The sequence below is a fragment of the Haliotis asinina genome, chromosome 3 (genome assembly GCF_037392515.1).
Source record: "Haliotis asinina isolate JCU_RB_2024 chromosome 3, JCU_Hal_asi_v2, whole genome shotgun sequence".
NCBI classification, from domain to species: domain Eukaryota; kingdom Metazoa; phylum Mollusca; class Gastropoda; order Lepetellida; family Haliotidae; genus Haliotis; species Haliotis asinina.
Genome location: NC_090282.1, coordinates 4,703,884 through 4,730,395, shown reverse-complemented (window position 1 = coordinate 4,730,395; position 26,512 = coordinate 4,703,884). Strand labels below are relative to the sequence as shown.

At 41.5% G+C, this 26,512-nt stretch overlaps 1 protein-coding gene across 1 annotated transcript in view; it reads right to left on the bottom strand.

The window, feature by feature from the left end:
* LOC137279159 (uncharacterized) overlaps positions 1 to 26,512 on the bottom strand; it is a 92,226-nt gene that overhangs the window by 50,516 nt on the left and 15,198 nt on the right. Inside the window, exons 14-31 of the mRNA XM_067811639.1 lie at positions 26,004 to 26,107; positions 25,378 to 25,493; positions 20,481 to 20,635; positions 20,177 to 20,363; positions 17,432 to 17,576; positions 17,005 to 17,083; positions 13,664 to 13,926; positions 13,260 to 13,389; positions 12,966 to 13,103; positions 12,639 to 12,780; positions 8,354 to 8,464; positions 7,842 to 7,944; positions 6,645 to 6,817; positions 6,040 to 6,135; positions 4,648 to 4,694; positions 2,730 to 2,826; positions 1,763 to 1,840; positions 937 to 1,047 (exon numbers count right to left, since the gene is read on the bottom strand). Of these exons, the coding sequence (XP_067667740.1) occupies positions 937 to 1,047; positions 1,763 to 1,840; positions 2,730 to 2,826; positions 4,648 to 4,694; positions 6,040 to 6,135; positions 6,645 to 6,817; positions 7,842 to 7,944; positions 8,354 to 8,464; positions 12,639 to 12,780; positions 12,966 to 13,103; positions 13,260 to 13,389; positions 13,664 to 13,926; positions 17,005 to 17,083; positions 17,432 to 17,576; positions 20,177 to 20,363; positions 20,481 to 20,635; positions 25,378 to 25,493; positions 26,004 to 26,107 (2,275 nt within the window). The remainder of the gene's footprint in view (positions 1 to 936; positions 1,048 to 1,762; positions 1,841 to 2,729; positions 2,827 to 4,647; positions 4,695 to 6,039; positions 6,136 to 6,644; positions 6,818 to 7,841; positions 7,945 to 8,353; positions 8,465 to 12,638; positions 12,781 to 12,965; positions 13,104 to 13,259; positions 13,390 to 13,663; positions 13,927 to 17,004; positions 17,084 to 17,431; positions 17,577 to 20,176; positions 20,364 to 20,480; positions 20,636 to 25,377; positions 25,494 to 26,003; positions 26,108 to 26,512) is intronic.

Sequence of the window (26,512 nt, the reverse complement as noted above, 5' to 3'; positions counted from 1 at the left end):
AGATCTAGATGCTGAAGACTTTACGCTGGTTGTGGTAGATGACTCCAGCTTCTTAGTAAGGTTGAGATGACCCCAAGTCTGAAGATGGTCTCTTCTGTGACTTGGCTGCAGCTTCTGTGATGTCGTGACCCTGTCCCCGGGGAAAGTTAGGTGATTGACTACAAACATCAACAGCAGTTAACACACGGTTACTAGATGCATTATAAACCGATTAGCTGGACATGCCCTGAGCATGCCTTTGTAATCAGTGCTTTGCACATCTCTGAACAGTAAACAATTGTATACTAAATTCAGTATCAGACAAATTCTTACTGTGTTGACACTGAAGACTGGATGAACAAACAAGTGTGCAAGTAGGATGTAATAAATGAGGATCAGCCACAAACAGCTGGTACCTACACCTGGAGCAAAATTTCAACAAATGAAATAGTAATCTCATGTGATGAAATACATGTCCCAAAACATCAAAGTTACATATACTTTAACAGCCATTCCATATTGTAATGATAAATAATACAGACCAAAAGCTGCGTAACTCTAAAATTTGTCTAAAGGACCAAAATATTAAAGGATATAAATGCTGTATAGGGACTCTAGTGCCTCCAACCGTTTCAATGGGTGATGAAGGAGAGAGTGACAAGCATGGCAAGTCATGTGACAATATTTGCTGGAAAGTGGTGATGCTACTCATGGGTGGAGGTGATTCTATATCAGCTTCAAAAGAAGCTAACTTCAAGCGGTTTCAAGTGTTCCACAATCTTTGCATAGAGGGAAGAAATGAGCATAATAAGCATGCGTTAAGACAAGGAATAAAAATTATACAATATTTGATAGGACATAGATTCACATGTGATATTTGCTTTCAAAGTTAACACTGCAGTAATAGAATTGCCTCAGATAGCCTTGAAATGATGGTATTACTGTGACAGCACTCACCTCTGATGTAACATAGTGGGTGCATGTTGGTGGGCTTGGTCATCAGCTGAGGAGAAGGCCAATCAGCTTCTAGCTCACTCACCTGCTGTGGCAGCAAGACAGTGGAGCTCCCTGGGGGTATAGGATGAAAGAATCGGAATTTTGTTTGGCTGCTGACTTGTATTGTTTACAGACATGCACTTAATTTATATGTATAAGACAAAGGGGACACACACAGATGGACTGAGTCCATTTGATATAATATACCATATGCCCTTTAGTGTTCACTGTTTTTAAATCCTTCAGCGTTCACTTGCTATATGTCTTTAGTGTTCAATGTCGATATGTTGTTTAGTGTTAATTTCTGTCATTCAGTGTTCACTATATTCTCTTTAGTATTCACTGTCTATATTTTGTTTAGTGTTCACTTTCTGTATGTTGCTTACTATTCACTGTCTATATGTCCTTTAGTGTTCATTGTCTATATGTTTTTTAGTGTTCACTGACTATATTTTGTGTAGTGTTCACTGACTATATTTTGTTTAGTGTTCACAGTCTGTATGTTGTTTATTGTTCACTGTCTATATGTCCTTCAGTGTTCACTGTCTACATGTTTTTCAGTGTTCGATGACCATATTTTGCGTAGTTTTCACTGTCTGTATGTTGTTTACTGTTCACTGTCATTTAGTGTTCACTGTCTGTATGTTGTTTACTGTTCACTGTCATTCATTGTTCACTATATGCCTTGTCAGTGTTCACTGTCTATATGTTGTTTGCATGTTTTCCAGAGCTGATTGTGACGCTAGTGCCATCATGCTCCACCAAGTAATACTACATGTGAGCTCACCTGAAAAGTCAATGCTGTCATACTGGAAGAGAATCCTCTCCAGTTTGTCTCGCATCTTCATCATCCTACACCACACAACTGCAACAATGTGCAACATATTACTTAAAACATCTCATTTGCAACAATATTCAACATATGATATTTCATCACCCAAGTGCAAGAATATTTAACAATAATCAATGTATCATCATACACCACTCAACAGCAAGAATATTCAACTCAACCGCAAGAATGTTCAACAATAATCAACGTATCATCATACACCACTCAACATCAAGAATATTCAACTCAACCGCAAGAATGTTCAACAATAATCAACGTATCATCATACACCACTCAACAGCAAGAATATTCAACTCAACCGCAAGAATGTTCAACAATAATCAACGTATCATCATACACCACTCAACAGCAAGAATATTCAACTCAACCGCAAGAATGTTCAATAATACTCAACGTATCATCATCTACCATACACAGTAGTGTGAAAGCATTGCCAAACTGATCTCATTCTGTGTAAAGAATGATGTCTCCATGTATTTTTTAAATAATGTCATGTAGGACTAAATCATCTGAATTTATTGCAAGAAATGATGAATGAATAAAAATGATTCTTCACATTTGAAATTTGGGCTATTAACTACTCACCCTACCTGCTTGGAGTGACAGAAGCAGTCAGATGGACTCTAGCAGCTTATCAGCATTCAGAAGGAAATGTCTCAATTGACAATGAAAGTGTTCACTAAATAGTTCAGTTGACAATCAAACAGATCTATCAACAATCAAACGGTTCACTTCCCAAACAAACAATTCTCTTAACAACCAAATGGTTCACTTGCCAAACAAATGACTGGCGTCATGGTTCACTTGACAATAAAACTATTTGCTTCATAATGAAATAGTTCATGCGACAATCAAACAGTTTGTTTGGCAGTTAAATGATTCACTTGACAACTGAAAGGCTTACCTGATGGTAGGGGCACCTCTGTGCAAGACACAATGAGGCTGTTCACATTGGGGATGTCGCTTGTGAGATATGATCTGTAGTCGTTTTGCAGCTGGGTCTGGAAGGGAGATAATAAGTATCATCTCAACTCCTAACTTTCATATAATGTAACTAAGACTTTGTGTGGACTTACCATTGTTACGAGAGTCTATTTTCTGTAAACTGTATTATTAATTAAGTAATCATTGTTATTGGGTCACAACATTTATTGTTTTGAATAATAATTATGATGGGTCACATTCATATCATAAATGGTCAGTATTCATAGTACAGTCGACTCCTGTTTACTCAGACCCCACATATGCGGAAACCCCACCTTCCAGACGATTTTTTGTGAAACGAAACTTACGTTCATTAATTGTGCTTGCTTAACCAGACCCCGCGCTTCCAGGCCCAGATGGCGAATGTTCAAACTATTCCCTTAGATTTCCATTGAAAAATGATCCAATTATCCACACGGAGAGATCTGTGCAACGTCAATACTGTTTACCGCATGACTGTGTGATTTCATTCTTAATCTGTCAGAAGGCATTTGATGTGAAGTGATTAATTAGCCATCAAAACACTAGGGAAGCGTGTCACTCGGGTTGTTCATTAGGATTTGGCGGGTGTGAGAACATCTCATCAGTAACGGAAACACATGTTAAGCAGGATTAAGGTAAACTACACTATATTGTATATAACACTTATAAACCAACCCCTACTATCTGTTGCGATGCAAGTTGAAAATAGCCTGCCACATGATCTAAGTCATGTGATCGCATCTGGATGTCTACTTTCTGCAAACAGCATAAGTTCAACGCAATGTCATATGTTTTTAGTTCATTTAAAATTAAAAAAGAGAATATGCAATTGGCAAAATAGAGACTTCTTGTCATCGATTTATGTTTTTCATCTAACCACCTGAAGCTCCACACACTACATGATTACGTCTGAGACAACCTGACAAATGGTAACCTGCATTCCGCCTTCCATGTATTATTGGTACACTCATATGTTATGATGATTCACTGTTATTACTATTGACTGTTGATTTATTGATATGATATTGATATGATATGAAATTTTTTTGCTATCAATTAATTTTCACGATTTGCTTGTTTGATCCAGTTAACCAGACGTCTCGCTATCCGGACGATTTTTGAGTGAAACCAAAACGTCCGGATAAATGGGGTTCGACTGTATTTTGGCAGCAGGCTTTCAGGAAGTGCTTAGAGTGGAATTGAGGTACGAGCCATAATCATCTTTGACTGTTTCCACTGTCTTGAAAATGTCATTTTTCCTGACTCTAAATCATCTATACAGAGCAAAGTCTATGTATATTTCTAAAAGGTTTGACCAGTCTCTGAATATATGGTTTGTGTAGAACTGTTGTCTATGATATCGGTATATGAGTGCCACCATTACAGGGATATGCCTGGCTTACATTTGCTGGGAAGGTGGTGCAAATATGGAGCGCTATGATTGGTGCAACTTTAGCTACGTCCAAAATGTGTTACCAAGTGCACATTTTACTGAGTGCACATTTTACTTACACCTGGACTGGAATTTATACTTGACACATGCATATGGCCACTGGTGTTAGGGTGGACATGTCCTAACCTACTGTATCATACACTGACCCCTGGATGAGTGTGTCCTGGGCTACTGACTGCATATACCATTCCATATGATCAAGCCTATACACCTGATGTTAGGATAAGTGTGTCCAGGGCAACTGACCACTCTATACAGTCAAATACACACACCTGGTGTCAGGGTGAGCATGTGCAGCGCTACTCCAGTAATCGACAGTGTCAACTTTAAATATCTTTCTCTCCTATCATATTAATTTAAGTTGTTGAAAAAGGTTAACTCACTAACTCACTCAGAATCTCACCTCATGAAACAGCCACACTGGAGCAAAACGAGGAGCCTTGTTTTCATCTGGAAAAATACAAAAATTTCATAAATCTTTAACTGAAAGAAATAGAAACAGGGTATATTTTAATCTACCACTGAGATTTACTATTCAGGTGCATCATCAATGGTAATGGGAGTTTTGAACCAGCACATGAGCAGTAGTTGCAGCATGAACAGAACACAGAACAGACAACAGTGCGTGTGTGTATTGGTAGTGAGTGTTGTGTTGAGTCCACACCTATCTCGCTGCTGTGCCTAGGACAGGACATAGAACAGACAACAGTGCGTGTGTGTATTGGTAGTGAGTGTTGTGTTGAGTCCACACCTATCTTGCTGCTGTGCCTGGGACAGGACACGGAACAGACAACAGTGCGTGTGTGTATTGGTAGTGAGTGTTGTGTTGAGTCCACACCTATCTCGCTGCTGTGCCTGGGACAGGACACGGAACAGACAACAGTGCATGTGTGTATTGGTAGTGAGTGTTGTGTTGAGTCCACACCTATCTCGCTGCTGTGCCTAGGACAGAACACAGAACAGACAACAGTGCGTGTGTGTATTGGTAGTGAGTGTTGTGTTGAGTCCACACCTATCTCGCTGCTGTGCCTAGGACAGGACACGGAACAGACAACAGTGCGTGTGTGTATTGGTAGTGAGTGTTGTGTTGAGTCCACACCTATCTCGCTGCTGTGCCTGGGACAGGACACGGAACAGACAACAGTGCGTGTGTGTATTGGTAGTGAGTGTTGTGTTGAGTCCACACCTATCTCGCTGCTGTGCCTAGGACAGGACACGGAACAGACAACAGTGCGTGTGTGTATTGGTAGTGAGTGTTGTGTTGAGTCCACACCTATCTCGCTGCTGTGCCTAGGACAGGACACGGAACAGACAACAGTGCGTGTGTGTATTGGTAGTGAGTGTTGTGTTGAGTCCACACCTATCTTGCTGCTGTGCCTGGGACAGGACACGGAACAGACAACAGTGCGTGTGTGTATTGGTAGTGAGTGTTGTGTTGAGTCCACACCTATCTCGCTGCTGTGCCTGGGACAGGACACGGAACAGACAACAGTGCGTGTGTGTATTGGTAGTGAGTGTTGTGTTGAGTCCACACCTATCTCGCTGCTGTGCCTAGGACAGGACACGGAACAGACAACAGTGCGTGTGTGTATTGGTAGTGAGTGTTGTGTTGAGTCCACACCTATCTCGCTGCTGTGCCTGGGACAGGACACGGAACAGACAACAGTGTGTGTGTGTATTGGTAGTGAGTGTTGTGTTGAGTCCACACCTATCTCGCTGCTGTGTCTGGGACAGGACACAGAACAGACAACAGTGCATGTGTGTATTGGTAGTGAGTGTTGTGTTGAGTCCACACCTATCTCGCCGCTGTGACCTGTGATGTCCTTCCACTGCTGTAGGGACAGAGGCTGGATGCTGTCACTCAGTGGGTTGTAGTATTCCTTCAGGGTACCTGCAACAGAGGAGGGCCATATTATCACCACACCATGAATACCTTATCAAATAAATACAGCCAATCAAACTACCAGTTGTCCGACTTCCATTTTTGTGGAAGTCGTGGTGGCTGAGCGGCCTACTTCGTGTGCTGATGATTAGGTGCCTGAGTCTGGGGGTGCAGGTTCGAATCCTGGATGGGACTCAATCAAAAAAGAATTTGTACTTTACTAAGAAAGTATAATCTCAAATATGACATACGTTCCCTTCATCTGTCTGGATACAACCTACCCTTCATCTGTCTGGGGACAACATTCTCTTCACCTGTCTGAGGAGAATCTACCCCTCGTCTGTTTGGGGACAATCTACCCTAGATCAGTGTGGATGACAACCTATCCTTCATCTGTCTTTGGACAACCTACCCTTCATCTGTCTGGAGACAAACTTCCCTTCATCTGTCTGGGGACAACCTTCCCTTCATCTGTCTGGGGACAACCTTCCCATTCTATATCTCTAGGGATAACCTACCCTTCATCTGACTGCTTTGGGGGAAGAAAACCCGGGCTGTCTGTTGGTCGTCCTTGTGTGCTGACAACCAGCAGTTGCAGTTGAAGTTGGTGGCCAGCTCCAGGATGGGTGTACGGATGACAACGTTCTTCACGAACCAGCTGTCCTCCTGCCTCACTCCATCATGGCCAAGTCTAGGTTGAGACACAAGTGAAAGGGGTTTAATGTCCCTTCAAGATTATTACACTAATATGGCCATATGCATGCAGGTATATGTTTGCTTGTAACCGTGTGGTCTGATGCCAATGCTACTGAGCTTGCCAACTGACATACTGTGACACAACTTAACCTACACACACTGCACACTGAGTCAGCTCAGGGAACTACAAGTATAAGCTTATAACATTGTAACATGGCTGGGAATTGAATTCCCTCTCCTTCACTCTAGAACCTACATCACTGTTACGTTCCTGTCTGTGAAATGCAGTCTGACTGTCTCTGTGGTCAAATGGAAATAGGTTCTGTGTAGGATATAACATGTCCTGTGGGCTGTATTGAAAAGTAAACCCGCTTCCCTTAGGAAATACCCAAGGGCTGAACGCATTTCCCGAGGAAAACAGGCTTTCTTTTCAATACTGCCCACGGGTCATGTTATATCCAACTTATAAGCCGACTAAAGATATATACTTTAGATATAATTTCAATATTTGATATTCACTGATGAAACCAACTGGGATGAGACTGGCAGCTGACGCCTTGCCTTGTAAGGGCAATGCACATGCTTTGCACACGCTGACCATGCCCTGCACGTGCGGTGCCCACACTAGCCATCTTGCGAGAAATACACAGTTCACACTGAGAAACAATCTTATTGCTCACAGTGATCCTTTGTACCCTAGTGGATAAAACCACCAAGCCACTAAGCCAAGGATTACGAATGAGTCCAGAGAGTGGAGAGCTACAGAAGAAAAACCCACATGTCTGAGGACAGGTATATCTCATTTCAGGAACATTAGCCTTTTATGGAAGTTAAGACAGGCTAGATATTATGAAACAAGGCATATGACAGAGGCAGATCAAGAATAATTTACAAAGGGTGAGTGAAGTAGTTAAATGTTTAAATATGCTTACCACTTATTCAGTTGCCTTAAGAATGCAACTCTGTACAACAAAGTGCTATGGATGACTGAGCTTCCAGTGTAATCTGCTGAGACTCACCTGATACTAGTAATGGTGCCAATGTCTACAGTTTGGAGTTTGAATTCATCCTTTGAGTTTCTCTGGAACAATGTGTCTGAGGCATTCTTCAGGGGTATTTTTTCTGAAAATGGATTCATCTGTCAAAGAACAAGAACTTGTATGAATGCATCTTCTGTTGAGAAAATTTTCTAATGAACTCGACTCATCATTGGCTTCAAGACAATGTTTCTTGACATTTCTGTAATCGCAGGTTGCTTTCTGACACTGTGGCTGCCTCTTGACTTTTACTGACATACATGTGTACCATTAGTACAGTGTACTTACAAATGTAGCTGAGTGTGCCCCTTTACTCTCAGTGTGACCAATAAGAAGACTGCAACACATTAATCTTTAAGTATACTGAATATCACATTAATACTGACAATGGTGTCAAACAATATTCTTTCTCTGGACAGACTTTACTTACATTGTGATGTCAGTAGTTAAACTATGGCTGGTGTGGTTTTAATCAACATGAACCTATCACAAACCTGTCTTGTCCTTGTCCCCGAACAGCTGTATGAAGACATTGGCTGTCGTACCACAGTCGTACTTGTCCCCAGTTTGGACTGTCACCAGGAAGCCTGTCACTGGTGTGTGTACTGACATATAGAAATAGTGTTACTTGCATGTGTACTGACATAAAGAAACAGTGTCACTGACATGTGTACTGACATATAGAAACAGTGTCACTGACATGTGTACTGACATAAAGAAACAGTGTCACTGACATGTGTACTGACATACAGAAACAGTGTTACTGGCATGTGTGCTGACATACAGAAACAGTGTTACTTGCATGTGTACTGACATACAGAAACAGTGTTACTGGCATGTGTAGTGACATACAGAAACAGTGTTACTGGCGTGTGTACTGACATACAGAAACAGTGTTACTGGCATGTGTAGTGACATACAGAAAAAGTGTTACTGGTGTGTGTACTGACATACAGAAACAGTGTTACTGGTGTCTGCACTGGCATACAATAAATTGTTTTACTGGCATGTGTACTGACATACAAAAACAGATTTACTGACATGTATGCTGACATACAGTTCAAAGTTTTACTGATATGTGTGCTGACATACAGAAACAGTGTTACTGACGTGTTCTGACATACAGAAACAGTGTTACCAGCATGTGTGCTGACATACAGAAACAGTTTACTGGTGTCTGTACTGACATTCAGAAATTGTTTTACTGACATGTGTACTGACATACAGAAAGAGTTTTACTGGCGGTGTACTGACAAACAGAAACATATATATTGTGTACCAAGGAGTGTATTCAAACACGTTTTGCACTTCAGCATGACCACCAAGAAGAATGCTACTGATAAATGTTCAAACATGATGTTACATTTCACCACAAGCAAGAAAATATTTCATTACCCACTACCTTTCCATTTACAATGATAATATTCTTTTCAATTTCCAAATCTCCAGGTACACTGCTAATCAAAAGTTTACATTCACTAGTGTAAATGTAGTCACTTATTTGAGGCAACTGTTCTAAACTAGATTTTGCAACATCCAGACTGTTTAAAGGTATGCATAGTAAAACAAATTTGTAATGTTGAAAAGATTATTGTCATGAGTTCCAAAAATGATACAACATAACTTCACAACAAAATGCAGCTGTTCTCATGCACAATATCTGAATTCAGCAATCTGATGCATGATCCTCATGCAAGTCATCTACATAATGTTTGCAGTTGATTCCCCCGAGTGGAGAAATTCATCTTTGATGTAACCACATATATATAAAACTAACATATACTGAGTCCTTTAAGAGTCTAAACTTTTGATGGGTAGTGTGACACAGACACAAACACAGACACATGCACACACACACGCACATGTTATCTTGCCTTAACATCAATCTACAAACAATAATTTGTCAGCAGAAATATCTAGGGGAATAATACTAGTTTGTGTTATCGGCCATTGATGGAAGCGGCTGAATGGCAAGCTGTGGTATTCTGGTATTGAGTCATTTACATTTCAAATACTGCAGGAGAGAAAAAAAGCAGTGAACTGGTCAATCTATGATCAGTGTCAAACTCAGAGCAAATATTTGTCAGGCAACCAAACCAAGCCCTACCCAGTTTTTCTCCCTTCTTCCCAAGAAAGAGGCTAGGCAGCAATGACAGACTTCATGTAGTCACTGAAGGTCATGGGAGACATTCCTTAGAAGGATGTGAATGTATAAGAACATGTCATACAAATGAGCTCTCTTGGCAAATTGAACTGGATATCCCTCTTTGATGACACTGAGAGACTGGTCAGTCATTACGCTCTTCCAATCCTCTAAGGAAGTTGAGAAACATTTGCCTACTGGAACCTGTAATACCTTCACCAGTAACGCTGGTTTCCAGTAATCATTGATTATTATACACCTTGCTTCAGGTTTCTAGATAATTTATGATGTCAACTAGATTAAGGTCCAAACTTGCCATCTTTCTTTCCTGGCAAACCTCTTCCCATATCCTCTGGATGGAGTCTTGGGCTGTCCTGATAGATATTGACCTCCAGCCAGAACTTCTCTCAAGGGCCCATTTCCTGAGAGTAGGGCTTGCTTGCTGGGGTTTTATGCGCAAGGATGAAACTGAACTCAAAGTTCTGTGGAACCTCCTGTCCTCTTCTGTCTTTAAGATGTCGAACACTTCTTCACACTTGCCACTGAATGCTTATGTTGTATCCCAAGCCTCAGAAACTACTGATGGGTTGTCTGCTGCATCTGCGCGCCTCAGTAGCAGAAGGGAGCATCTCCTGTACACGTTGGATGAACCAGGCCATGACCAACTGCACCATTTACTGTGGACAGTAACGTGATCTGGAATCTTGGCCACAATTACATAAAACCCTAGAACTAGAAAGGTGATTTTCACTGAGTTTGATGTATAAGCAGCTCTGCCCTGTAATGATAGACGTCCCAGACAATATGGAAACTTGTGAATAGCAAGGTCTTCATTCAAATCCTAATATCTTGGATTAAAAAGGAGACTGTGGGAGCTTGCATCTGTTTGATGTTGAAATGTGCACTGGCCTTTGTATCTCTGCTGCATATAATTTCTTGGCCCATCATCGGCATCATGGATTCCAGAGACAAAACATCAAAGGTAGCAAACTGGTAGGCAAATGTGTTCTGGTAGGGTTGTTGTTGATCATCTGTTTCATATGATACAGGGCTGAAAGTATCTGAAACCTAACTGTCTGTATGGTCTATGCTACCAAGGTTATATATCATGAAGCTGACCGATCTCTATGACAAGGTCAGAAGATTCTCTGTGGATTGTGTGGGCTCCTGCAGCTTGTGTAGGCTGTGTGGTAACCACACTTATCACATGTAACTCCTACATGCTTTGGAAAACCATTAGGGAAACAGGCAATGCAAGACCAATCTAAAAGATTTATTCTCGCTAAACCTGTGGATGTAAATCAAGATTCAGGTAATAAGGCAATCAAGTGTTGGAAATGGACATTCATAACAGGAGTCATGAACAATGATGAAATAGAAGGAGAAAGTTTCACAGAGAATTGTTTAGTCTCTTCCACAATTTGTACAACCAAGACAGTCAATGTTTTTTCTGTAGGAAATTTTTCCTTACAACATGTCCCTTTGCAGGAATACAGCTTAATAACATTAAAATGTTCCTTTCACAAATAGCTGGTAATGTTAAGAACAAACTACATAGAATACAAGAATACACTTGAATAAAAGTTAACTGACTAACTAGCAATAAGCTTGGGAAAACCTAAGGAGTGGAGACTCTCCACAAAAATAGCCTAGGCAGACCTAAGAACTGATGACTCACCAGCAATATGTATGGGAAGACCTAAGGACTGATGACTCACCAGCAATATGTATGGGAAGACCTAAGGACTGATGACTCACCAGCAATATGTATGGGAAGACCTAAGGACTGATGACTCACCAGCAATATGTATGGGCAGACCTAAGGACTGATGACTCACCAGCAATATGCATGGGAAGACCTAAGGACTGATGAATCACCGGGAATAAGCATGGGCAGACCTAAGGAGTGATGACTCACCAGCAATATGTATGGGAAGACCTAAGGACTGATGACTCACCAGCAATATGTATGGGAAGACCTAAGGACTGATGACTCACCAGCAATATGTATGGGAAGACCTAAGGACTGATGACTCACCAGCAATATGCATGGGGAGACCTAAGGACTGATGACTCACCAGCAATATGAATGGGAAGACCTAAGGACTGATGACTCACCAGCAATATGTATGGGAAGACCTAAGGACTGATGACTCACCAACAATATGTATGGGAAGACCTAAGGACTGATGACTCACCATTAATATGCATGGGAAGACCTAAGGACTGATGACTCACCAGCAATATGTATGGGAAGACCTAAGGACTGATGACTCACCAGCAATATGTATGGGAAGACCTAAGGACTGATGACTCACCAACAATATGTATGGGAAGACCTAAGGACTGATGAATCACTGGGAATAAGCATGGGCAGACCTAAGGACTGATGACTCACCAGCAATATGTATGGGGAGACCTAAGGACTGATGAATCACTGGGAATAAGCATGGGGAGACCTAAGGAGTGATGACTCACCATTAATATGCATGGGGAGACCTAAGGAGTGATGACTCACCAGCAACATACATGGGGAGACCTAAGCAGTGATGACTCATGGGTAATATGCATGGTTAGACCTAAGGAGTGCTGAATAATCAGCAATATGCATGGGCAGGCCTAAGGAGTTGACTCACCAGGTGTCAGCCTGAGAAACCCAACAGATGAGTTTGCATCTGGAACTCCAACTTGTGCAACCCTGACTGCCTCAATGCCTTCAGTGTCCAGCATTCTGATACCGACCTGCATACCAGTCTCAAACCGAGGTCCCTGGCGCCACTGCCATCAGAAACACATATTATTATCAGCTAGGATTGTACCTATTGCATAGATCATTACATGTAGCAAGTATTAGTAGGTACAAACCTTTATGACAGGTCCAAATAGGTAGGTACTAACCTTTATATAAGGTCTGTATATACAGGTGCAAACCTTCATGCTAGGATCTATGAGCAGGTACAAACCTTTATGCTGGGTGTATGCATGATGACACTTCCTGAGTCATTGGAGCTCAGTATGATGACGGCTTCTGAACATCTGTATGCTTTCCGCCAGATCTCCTGCCCGCACAACCTGATGACAACATCTACCATACCGGCCTCCTACAACATCATACCATTAAGACAATCTGTTTAACCGCAATATTTACACTGTACATAGAACAGTTCTCACCTTAGAACCCATCATGTCAAGCTGTACATAGAACAGTTCTCACCTTAGAACCCATCGTCTCCAGCTGTACACAGAGCAGTTCTCACCTTAGAATCCATCATTTCCAGCTGTACATGGTAGCCACCTCTACACTTCCAGCTGTCATCTTCTTCACGCTCTGTGTCAGTGATGGTGCCCAACAAACAGTTGTACACCACAGGATGATCACAGCCCTTCCTGCAGGAAGCAATGTGCCATATTGATAAAAGCATGGATATAACCCTTATTAGAGATCTTTACCAATATAGTTTTAGATTCTTAACAATTATACATTCAGTTTACATCACAGAAATCACCATCTCCATTATGTATATAGTATTAGATTCTTAACAATTATACATTCAGTTTACATCACAGAAATCACCATCTTCATTATGTATATAGTTTTGAAAAGAATGCAATCTGGAACCAAATGAGAAAAAGGGATTTGTCTTCTTAACAGACTACTCACATGCTCAGCTTCAGGCAAAGATCTTTTGCCATGACTGGCATAAATGTAACGCTACTGAAGTATTGTGGTGTTAGGGGTTGAAGTATGTGATAATCAATTCCTTTGTTTGGCCACAGCATACATCCACTGATTCCAGTTTTCATGTGATTTTGAAAAATGAAGTGGCCATCTTTGCGGATTTTATTCTTCTTCACTTGTGACAGATCTCGCATTACAATGTGGTGTGGACCCAGGAAACTTGGTCTGACAAAATTCTCAATTTCCTGCAATGGCAAAATGATTTACAGCTAATATTTGGCTTGGCTTTTAATTGGATAGAGCATTAACTGGTTGGCAGTCTCAGGTGCTGGTCCACCATCGGACTATGACTTCATAATATGGCAAATGAAGGGTTGCTGAAATTTGAAAGCTCTAATGTTGAAGTTTGCACTTTTCATGATATTTCTGTCTGTCAAGTTAGCAAAAAACATTTGTACAGTGGAAAAGTAGATAAAATACTATCTTGCAGAAGAAGAAGGGAGTTTTTGAAACTAGACAACACAATAATGTAATTTTCTGAATAAAATTGACATTTTACACTTATCCTGACTCATGCTAATTGCTTATCTCCTCTTCCCTGGCGAAGGTGTGGAATACCTGAAAGCCCTTGAAGTTCCTTTCTAAAAAGAAGTGGACATAAAATACACTCACCCACGTGTAGCCTCCCGCGCATTAGTCATGTGACCAGCCATGCTCTTTACTCTCTCCTTGTATATCGCCTGACACGTGAATATAGAAATTCAGTGTACCTGTGCAGGGTGGTTGGGAGGGCTTTTGCCATGAGTCACACAATAAGTATAAAATATCAATTTTATTCAGAAAATTACATATTTCTCCTTATCCTGACTCATGCTAATTGCTTACAGAATCCAACGGAAACAGCGGTGGGTCAGGCCACGCTGGATTCTGCAGGCTGTCGAAATTACATCCAATAATATCCACCCCCAAATAGGAACTTGTAATGGCGATAATATGGTCCTGATCTTCTAATATTCATTGCAGATTCTGGGGGGATCACATAAAGTCGAACTTGTCTTCAGCCGAAGGTTTCGTTGGCTGGAATGTGACATCGAAAGTAACTAGCATCCTGCTAGTTTCGGATGCAACTAATTGTTGAGATATTGTAATCAAGACTAGTTGCGACCCTTCTTCATGTACAAGTATCTTCATTATGAGTAAAGGGTCCTAATCACTCATGCTAGTCTGTTTAAGTTGCGTGCATGGACTTTTCACCATTATACTCTGCAGAGCATCTGGCTTGCACAAGTCACGTGATAAAACGGGTGAGTGAACTCAATGCCTTCAGGGAACTGTTAGTTGCTGAGCAACAACTAGTGGCCCAAACTGATGAATGCCAGAAATGTCCTCCATGGCTATGTCTCGTAGATAATGCGTTTGACTTCCAAGAGCAGCCCTTCATTATAGTTGATAGCGAGCAATTCCCATGTAGCACTAGTGTAGAAGTCAAGGCTCTAACTTCGAAGCTCACGGAGGATCTAATCCTGCTGCTTTATAGGCCCTCAATATAACAGCTCTGATCCACACTGAGATAGAGTCCGGGCGTCAGACTCTGTGGCTCTATAACTTCTACTGCTCCTTTCTTTAACAACGCTGCTATGGTGATGGCCAACTTGTCCAGTTGATGCGTTGAACAGATAAAAGGAATTGGTGTTCTTGTGAGCGGTGGAATGGTTCCCAGAGAGATCTTGTAGCCATCTCTCAGTCATCTTTGAGGATTCTCCAATTTTCCCAATTGACGTCCACCCACTTGAGATAGTTGTATGGGAACAGCTGGTGGTGGAAGACTCCAGTCGTTCAAAACCTGATCTTCAATAATGCCCTCTTCTTCCACCCCTAGACACACTGCTGGAAGTCTGGGGGCGCTTGTTTCCTCCACGGGAGCAACGAAAAGATGTCACGTGTATTGGCACTGAAGATAGGAGACCTTGTCGATGAAGTAAATTCAATCCTGCTGTTGTAGACGCTAAGTGATCGGCCATAAAATGCTGATCCTTCTTCTGAGTTACCAACGCTGACTGGATCATCCTTTCGTCTTCATTATCTGGATTGCTGAACTTTACAATGAGAGTTTCCTTGATGACTTTCAAACGAACCAGTCCAAAGAAACTATGCCTCATAGTGGTGTCGAGCTGTGCAAGCCTCTTGCCATCTACCTTGTAAGATTTATTGCGGGCTGGACTGATGATCTTATAAGCTTCATCCACATCCGATGCTCTGACAAATGGCTCCATATGATGTAGAGAGAAGCGACTCGCGTTGAACGACGGCACATGTTGTTGTTGAAACTTAGTTGCTGACTTGAATGCTGTAGATAACATCTCAGGAATTGTAGATATCTGAGGTATCAGCGGAACATAAGTGTATCAATGTCTTCATCCTTCATCATGTAGATATTCTGGAAGGAAGATCTCTTCTGAGATACAGGGGACAACACACCGGACCCCAGACATAGCCCTGGAGAAACGCCAGACATTTCACTGGAATGAATCTCAGCAGACATAGTTAACAAATTACGCGAATTTAAATCACTTGTTTTAGACATGACTAGTGCAAGTCGACGTTGCATGTGTAAACAGACCATGTATAAAGAGTAAATTCTGAATCAGACAATTATACAACGATTATTAGAAGAACATATGGGTTTGCACGTTAGGCACATTAAATGAGGATCAACCGCTGACAGCCAGAATCTACATAGCAGACATGATTTCATCAATTGAGACTAAGTCTCAATTGACGAAATACATGCTTAATAAGACATAATCATGACAAATTCATTGATAAAATATAATGCATATACGAATCCAAATACCGTATACGAGCAGAATTTAGTTTAAAGACCAAAATAAAGAAAGAACTTATCGCTGTATTGGGACCCTCAGGTACCTCCAACTGCCCACGTCGGGCGATAAGGAGAGAGTGATGAGCATGGCTGGTCACTTGACAAATGCGCGGGAAATGGGGAGGTTACAAATGGGTGAGTGTATTTCATGTCTGCTTCTTTAAGAAGGGAACTTCAAGGGATTTCAGGTGTTCCACTACCTTCGCTAGGGAAGAGGAGATAAGCAATTAGCATGAGTCAGGATAAGGAAAAATATGCAGGTGTATAAACTATGCAAAGCTAAATAGCAGAAGTTTCTAAATCAGAAATGTAACATGGACTACTGAACTTGCTACTAAGTATTTTGGCCTAGATACCCTCCCATATATATCCAACTTCCATACTACTGAATAACATGTTTCAGGACCTTGTCTTTTGTGGGATTCTGAAATTTACTTACTGCAAGATGTCCAATACAGGTGCGGCAAATACCACAGTGATGACACAGTAGCATCTTGCCGACATCGCACATGCAGCACCTGGAGACAAACATACATCCATGTACTGGTGGCAGACATCGAACATGCAGCACCTCTAGACAAACACACATCCATGTACAGGTGCTATAACATCTTCTCCTCTGACACAGAGGCACCTGGTCAACATCGCACATGCAGCACCTCTAGACAAACATACATCCATGTACAGGTGCTACTCCTCTGACATTACCTGTTTTGAACTGATGGTTGCTGACACATCATGAAAAAGACAATACTTCTCTAAAACATACACAAAACTCTTATGATTCCCAATCAACAATAATAAACATCAAGAGGAAACTGACAATGGTAAGAAAGCCAAAAAGTAATTCCACAGTATTTTGCTACCTGTCTATCCGAGGACTGACGGTGACTCTCCTTCGAAGAGTGGACCCCTCCTCCACAATATCCTCTCCTGAGTCCCCTGCCTCCACCACGGGGTTGCTCGCTGCCAGGTAGCTGTAGTTATGGTAGGGGACAATACTGGGAATATCTGTCATGACAGACAATACACACACGTGTTGAAAATAGTTCACACCACAGATATAAAATGTTATAACCAGTATATCTTCAGCTTAACATAATTACACACCTTTTCCAACACTTTTTCTTACCTTTTGATCATTATTCACCTTCCTTAACACCATATCCTACCTTTGCCAACACTATATCCCTTTCCTATCCAGGACTATATTCCACCTTTACCGAACACTGAATCACACCTTCTTTAAACACCATATCCCACCTTTGTCAACACTATGTCATACCTTCCTCAACACCATATCCCTTCTTATCCAACACTATAGTCCCCCTTTTCCGAACACTGTATCACATCTTCCCCTAACACCATATCCCTTCTTATCCAACACTATAGTCCACCTTTTCCGAACACTGAATCACACCTTCTCCTAACACCATATCCCTTCTTATCCAACACTATAGTCCACCTTTACTGAACACTGAATCACACCTTCCCTTACACCATATCCCTTCTTATCCAACACTATAGTCCACCTTTACTGAACACTGTATCACATCTTCCCCTAACACCATATCCCTTCTTATCCAACACTATAGTCCACCTTTTCCGAACACTGAATCACATCTTCTCCTAACACCATATCCCTTCTTATCCAACACTATAGTCCACCGTTTCTGAACACTGAATCACACCTTCCCCTAACACCATATCCCTTCTTATCCAACACTATAGTCCACCTTTACTGAACACTGAATCACACCTTCCCTTACACCATATCCCTTCTTATCCAACACTATAGTCCACCTTTACTGAACACTGTATCACACCTTCTCCTAACACCATATCCCTTCTTATCCAACACTATAGTCCACCTTTTGAGAACACTGAATCACACCTTCTCCTAACACCATATCCCTTCTTATCCAACACTATATCACACCTTTTCCGAAAACTGAATCACACCTTCCCCTAACACCATATCCCTTCTTACCCAACACTATATCACACCTTCCCCTAACACCATATCCCTTCTTATTCAACACTATATTCCACTTTTACTGAACACTGAATCACACCTTCCCTTACACCATATCCCTTCTTATCCAACACTATAGTCCACCTTTTCTGAACACTGAATCACACCTTCCCCTAACACCATATCCCTTCTTATTCAACACTATAGTCCACCTTTACTGAACACTGAATCACACCTTCCCTTACACCATATCCCTTCTTATCCAACACTATAGTCCACCTTTACTGAACACTGTATCACACCTTCTCCTAACACCATATCCCTTCTTATCCAACACTATAGTCCACCTTTTGAGAACACTGAATCACACCTTCTCCTAACACCATATCCCTTCTTATCCAACACAATAGTCCACCTTTTCCGAAAACTGAATCACACCTTACCCTAACACCATATTCCTTCTTACCCAACACTATATCACACCTTCCCCTAACACCATATCCCTTCTTATCCAACACTATATTCTACCTTTACTGAACACTGAATCACACCTTCCCTTACACCATATCCCTTCTTATCCAACACAATAGTCCACCTTTTCCGAACACTGAATCACACCTTCCCCTAACACCATATCCCTTCTTACCCAACACTATATCACACCTTCCCCTAACACCATATCCCTTCTTATCCAACACTATAGTCCACCTTTACTGAACACTGAATCACACCTTCCCTTACACCATATCCCTTCTTATCCAACACTATAGTCCACCTTTTCCGAACACTGAATCACACCTTCTCCTAACACCATATCCCTTCTTACCCAACACTATATCACACCTTCCCCTAACACCATATCCCTTCTTATCCAACACTATAGTCCACCTTTACTGAACACTGAATCACACCTTCCCCTAACACCATATCCCTTCTTATCCAACACTATAGTCCACCTTTTCCGAACACTGAATCACACCTTCTCCTAACACCATATCCCTTCTTACCCAACACTATATCACACCTTCCCCTAACACCATATCCCTTCTTATCCAACACTATAGTCCACCTTTACTGAACACTGAATCACACCTTCCCTTACACCATATCCCTTCTTATCCAACACTATAGTCCACCTTTACTGAACACTGTATCACACCTTCTCCTAACACCATATCCCTTCTTATCCAACACTATAGTCCACTTTTACTGAACACTGAATCACACCTTCCCCTAACACCATATCCCTTCTTATTCAACACTATATTCCACTTTTACTGAACACTGAATCACACCTTCCCCTAACACCATATCCCTTCTTATCCAACACTATAGTCCACCTTTACTGAACACTGAATCACACCTTCCCCTAACACCATATCCCTTCTTATCCAACACTATAGTCCACCTTTTCTGATCACTGAACCACACCTTCCCCTAACATCATATCCCTTCTTATCCAACACTATATCACACCTTCCCCTAACACCATATCCCTTCTTATCCAACACTATAGTCCACCTTTCCAACATTTTATTCCACCTTCAACACTATATCTCACCTTTACCAAACACTGTATGTATCCATCCCACCTTCCCAACACCATATTCCACCTTACACTGACACAATATCCCACCTTCTCCAAGCAGCTGCAGTTTGTCAGCTCGTTTCTTGGCATTACTTTTCTCTCGCTCATATTTACAGTGGAGACCACGGTCATGCCCGGCCAGGACAACAGCAACACTGAAATGGTAAATGACCGTTCTCTGCACTGCCATCTCATGAATCATCCCAGCAAAACAGCTCTGACATGGCGTCGTCACCTGAGAATGAATCAGAACAGTGGAATAAATGTTCCTCTAAGTAGGACTTTGCAACAATCCTTGGTTAGAAAGTAGATCATGTTTATATATACCATCAGTCCATATAATATCACTTACATAGGCATAAACGTTGAACTTTCTGATGAGATATTCCACACAGTGACAAAAAATGTTGAGAGTTGCGAAGACGCATGACCTTGAAAACTCTGTGGTTGTGTGGACAGCTGTAGATAAACATGGCAGACGGGCACTGACAGCAATCACAGGCGACCCTGCAGGCAAAAAAGGATGATCAAGTGAGACAGTCTTACTTTCATGTATCGTTTGTTTAATGCAAATACTATTGTATACAAAGAGCACATTTGTGAAAGATATCATGCACAATTTAATAAAAACACCTTCGAAGTTTTTCAGAGTTTATATTTGATATTAGAAAACATTTGAAACATGATGCTTATCTTTTTTATGCACAACTCTAATTCATGGGCTTGTGTGTTTTCTGTTATTCCAGTAAAGACCTATTGGGTTGGATTGTTTTTCTAATACCTGCTTGTGTTTGCTTTGTTGATTTTAATCCACATAATTTTCTGAACAAATTTGATATTTTATACTTATCCTGACTCATGTTTATCTCCTCCCTCTATGCGAAGTCTGACATGAGAATTACTGTGAATTCAGAGTGCCTGAGAGGGGCGTTTGGGTAGGTTTGACACCATGAGTCTGGATAAGTATAAAATATCAATTTTATTCAGAAAATTACATATTTTCCTTATCCTGACTCATGCTTACTATGTTTACAGAATCCGACGAAAATGGCCGTGGGTTAGGCCACGCTGGATTCTGTTGACTACCAATACGTCCAGTACTTCCCTCCTTCAGGAACTATAACGGCGATAGTTCAGTCCTGTTCTTCCAATATTCATCTGTGAGATGGGGGAATCACAACCAGTCGATCTTGTCTGCCCTTGAAGCATTTGCTGACTGGAATGTGATGACATATATATCAGCTAGCATCCTGCTAGTATCTATTGCAACTGTATGTCAAGAATTCCATCAAGACCAATTGCGACCCTTCTTCATTTAGAGGTATCTTCATTACGAGTACAGGGTCATAATAACTCATGCTAGTCTGTTCAAGACACATGCATGGAGTCTCAACCATTATACTCCGCAGAGCAACAACAACAAGTCACCTGATAAAAGGGTGAGTGAAACAGTGCCTTTGTGTTAGTTAGTTAGTTAGTTAGTTAGTTAGTTAGTTAGTTAGTTAGTTAGTTAGTTAGTTAGTTAGTTAGTTAGTTAGTTAGTTAGTTAGTTGTGCGACTACAACTGGCCCAAATTGGTGAATGCCAGAGACCTTGGTGACCATGTCCCATAAGTGGTGGTTGGCAAACACCTTATTTGATTTCCAAAAGGGAGCAGTTTCCATGTAGAACAAGTGTCGACGCCAAGGCTCTCACTTCGTGTAGATTGGAAGCTCATGGAGGTTCAAGTCCTGCTGCTTTGTAGGCCCTCAGTATAATGGCTCTCATCCATACTGAGATAGTGTTGCCGGATACTTCCATAGGTGTCTCATTAGATAATGGAAGAAACAGGCGCTTGAAACAGGCCTTGTCTTAGTACACTGGAAATATATTTTCAAATCCTGTGTATCGTGTGGCCTGAGGACTTGAGATAATGCCGGGATGTGGAATTGTCTGTCCAATTGTCCAGGCACTTGATTTTTGGCGACAAAATCCCATCTCAGTCCTAGATGTACAATCTCACGATGACTGGAGTTGAATCGTGCATGACTGAAGTCCAGAGCATGTACTTCTGACATCCGTAGCTGTAGCTACGGTGAGTAGAAACAGCGTTTCTACATCTGTGTCAGTAATTTAGGGGATGTCTGGTCTAGTGGCTCGTAGACGTAACTCGTGAGGTGTTTTAGTACGACATTCAAATCCCAAGCTGGAGCCTTAGAACAGAAATTTCACACTTTAAATTTGGTTTTAATTAGTGGTAGGAATATTGTATTTTGCATGGTGAACAGAGTTGCTTACCCCTTCATTATGTCACTAAAACTGGCAAGCATGGTTGCATGGCGTCCACGGTGAACTTTAACCACTCCCTCCCATCCAGTAGTATTACTGGCATGGCAACATTGGTTCATTTTCTGCTTCGTATGCAAGTTAGCACCTGGTCCTTCCAATGATAAAGTTTTTGTATATTACTGTCTCATGTCTGCAGGATTCAAGGGTTAGAGTTAGTGTTAATTCAGCAATCATGGTGTTGTAAAGCCATGCATGAGGCTATATGTTCTGCATTCAATATTTGTCATATTATGTGGCATTGTAACATTGCAATATGGCGCAGTAAATTTTGCCAACTCTCCTTTGTCTTATTTCGTTTATTGCAGAAGTGTTATCCCAATCAATATATATTTAACGTTTAAACCTACATTATTGGTCTTCCAGCTTGAACAAGTGTAGTAAGGCAAGTTCAGGTTCAAGTCGTTGACAATGTCAAAGAGTTGAAAGATCAGCTGAAGTGGTGTGTGGGATTGTGTTGATCCTTGCTTGTTTATGTAGAACTCTACTGTGGAGTTGTCTGTATGAACCATCAGTAGTTTGCTCGTTGTTTAGGTGAGCACACAACCTTGTAGTGACGCATCTATGTAGAGGTGGTTGTTGTAGACTGGCTCTAACAAATAAGTCCCTGCACAGACATTCGATTGTTGAGTCCACCATAGTAGATATAGTCTCAACTTGTCCAGCAGAGCAATCTGATCTGAGGTGTTGAGGTGCTTGTTCTATCATAGCTGGAATTTGTATCAACGATGCGGTTCAACGGAGTGATGCATCGAATCCTGACGCACTGAAGATCTTGCTGTAATTCAGATTTCATTAGATTCACAAGCCACCAGAGTTGAGCTAGCAGCCTGATGGTGAAATCTAACTGTAGTCTGAGTTGACTTGTCTTGTGCTGACCAGGTAAAAGATGCTGCGAAGTCCCCGCCAATGTAGGTAGGTGACTATTGGCTTGGTGGCCCAAATAGATAGCCACAGAGTGAAAGGTATTCCAAATGGTAGAACCGTCCATTACTAGTGCTGAGTGTTAAATAGGAAGTGCAGATATTTCCTGGAGTCCAGATGCATTGGAATGTGCAGGTACGCATCCTGTAGATCAATGCTGGCTAGATAATTCGCTGGACAGATGAGATGTCGATGGATCATTCTGAACAATTCTGGTTTCAGTAGATAATCTTTGTTGAACTCCTCTATGATGTGTATCAGTCAAAATTTTTCCTTTGAGATTTTCTTGGTTGTGGAGTCCCTAATTCTTCCAGTAGCGCTATAGAAGTCCACCCACTTCTGAAGGTGGTACAGGAATGGCTAGGGCGGAAGACCCCAATCATTCTGAACCTGATCTTCAGTACTTTCTTCCTTTAGCGCCCCAGGCAGGATGTCCTGTTCCATGGGAGGGCCTGTTACCTCCAGTTAAGTGACGAAGAGAGCCCTTGCCACGAGCCTTGTACTTCTTTGACCCTGGAGAACTTTGACTTGCTGGAGTTACGCTGAGATGTCTGCTTGAGGACAGCAGTCACAGTGTTGATCAACATTATCATCATTACTTCCCTGGAGTCCTGGGTAATGGATTTAGTGACATCCTTAATTCTCCAGTAATGGAGATGTCTATCTCCGTCCTTCCGTGTGTGCATTCGTGAGTGGGGAACAATGTCCATGCAGCGAGTGCCATCATGGTCCTCCTGTCTATGCATATCCAATAACTACCATTCCATCAGTGCCTTTGTTCCCTCCTGTGTGAGTCCGCATTCGATGACAACAATGAACAATGATGGTGTCTCCGGCGAATGGGGGATGTAGACAGTGATTACTTGTGGCTGTAGCGAGAGCCATTCATACTGCAATTTGAGGATGCAGCCAGTGGCGATGATTTCCGTGAACGGGAGAATGCATATGATGCCTCCTCTTCATCCGACGGACCTAATGAAGCCGATGAACCGTCATGAAGGGCGACTGTAGTTGTAGGTGCAGACTGAAGTTTCCATTCTTCTTCAAAACAGCGATCCATCAGGTTCATCATGTGAGTGAGCTCTTGCATGAAGAGGCTGGTGTTCTGTGACTGCAGTGCATACAGCGATGAAGCATCTGATGTGTTGAATGTAGACATTGCAGATGTCTGCATAGACAGTAGACTCTCTGAAGGGTGCAGCGTAGTTGTTGACTAGTTGATGAAGGTAGATGGTGATCGTTGACCCTGAGTGCTCACAATCTAGCGGACGTTTGTCATAGAAGCATGATGTTTGTCAAGAGGGATGATCTCATCGCTGAAGTACTTCGAAGAAGTCATGGAGTGTAGTCTCAGCGCTGGTAGTTGAAGACTTAGTCTTAGACAATGACAATGACTTCAACTTCTTACGTTGAGATGATCGCATTTCTGACGAAATCCTCTTTTGAGATCTAGACGAAGTCTCGCTGGTATCTCAACCATGCCCCCGGGTACATCTTTCTGATCACTAAAATGATGAATGCCAGGTGTTATCAACATACAGTGACAAGACGCATTATCAACCTACTTAGTCCAAGTCTAAGTTGAAGAAAACATGTCCAACACACATGAAAATTGATAAATTTCAACAATAATGACAATAGTAATTACAATCCAAAACTGAATATGACACAATTTAGACTAAAGCAATAATAGCAAACTTATCGCTGTACCCAAAGTGCCTCCAACTGTCCATGTCGTGTGATGAAGGAGAGAGTGACAATCATGGCTGGTCATGTGAATGTATACATGGGAAAGGGAGGCTTCCAGTGGGTGAGTGTACTGTATGTCCATTTCAATTAGAATGGAACTTTAAGGGATTTCAAGTGTTCCACAATTCACAAGATGGAAGAGACAAGCACAATAAACATGTGTCAGGATAAGGAAAAATATATAGATTTAAACAGTTTATGATGGACAAGATGCTTCTAAAAGATCATAATGAGTCCCTGAGAAGGCTTACCATCGAGGTCAGTGCCATTGTTGGTCTTTAACTCCAGAAGCACCAACACTGGCCCTTGTTGGAAGAGTGCACCAGTACTCCACAGCAGAGTCGGAGGAAACACCTTCATACATTGTCTGCAACATACCGGTCAACACAAGTAGGGTATACAGCAGGATTAGATACCACCTGATGTCACATGTATACAGGGCAGGGAAAAACACCAGCAGGTGTAACTGGAATATAGTTCAGGATAAAACACCACCAGGTGTCACAGCATATAGTTCAGGGTGAAACACCACCAGGTGTCAATAAAATATATTTGGGGTCAAAACACCTCCAGGTGTCAATAAAATATAGTTCAGGGTATGACAGCACCTGATGTCACTAAAATATAGGTCAGGATAAGACGCAACCAGATGTCACTAGTATCTACGTCAAGGTAGTTCAAGATGATATAGTTCACAATAGGTTTTCTACTGATATCAAATCCTTAAATGCAAATGGGGTGACATCACTTGAGTTTTATATGCATACATAAAGCTTGGTTACATTCACCAGAAGAAACGACTGACTTGTGAGCCAGAGAGAGAAGGTTTGGTTACTGGATTGGACATGCATTGTATTAGATATTGCCTATTCTTTACCTCATCAAGATTGGGAAGAAGGATTGTGGAATGCCAGGTAGGAATGTGTAGAACTTGTGGCCCTGAAGTGTACTGTATGGGCAGACATTCTCCCACAGGTGTGACTGTAATAACATCATCAAATGACATCTCCAACAATCAGTTGCTGTAGGTGTTAGAAACCAATACAAAACTTTGTCAGCCAACAATAACTGAAGAAGACAATCAAACGTATTCACGCTAAGGAAATATCTTGCTTTCTGTCATACTTATCATCTTTAATAATGCAGGCTTACAGTAATATACACATGAATAATACATGGTCCCTACAACATACACATGCACAGTGCATGTTCCCTATAATACAAATAATAATAATGCATGTTACCTGTCATGTAAAAATAATGCCTGGTTTCTAAGATACACACATGCACAGTGTATGTTCCCTTAAGTATACACAATAATAATGCATGTTCCCTTATCATACACATGAATAATGCATGGTCCCTAAAATATGCAAATGTACACTG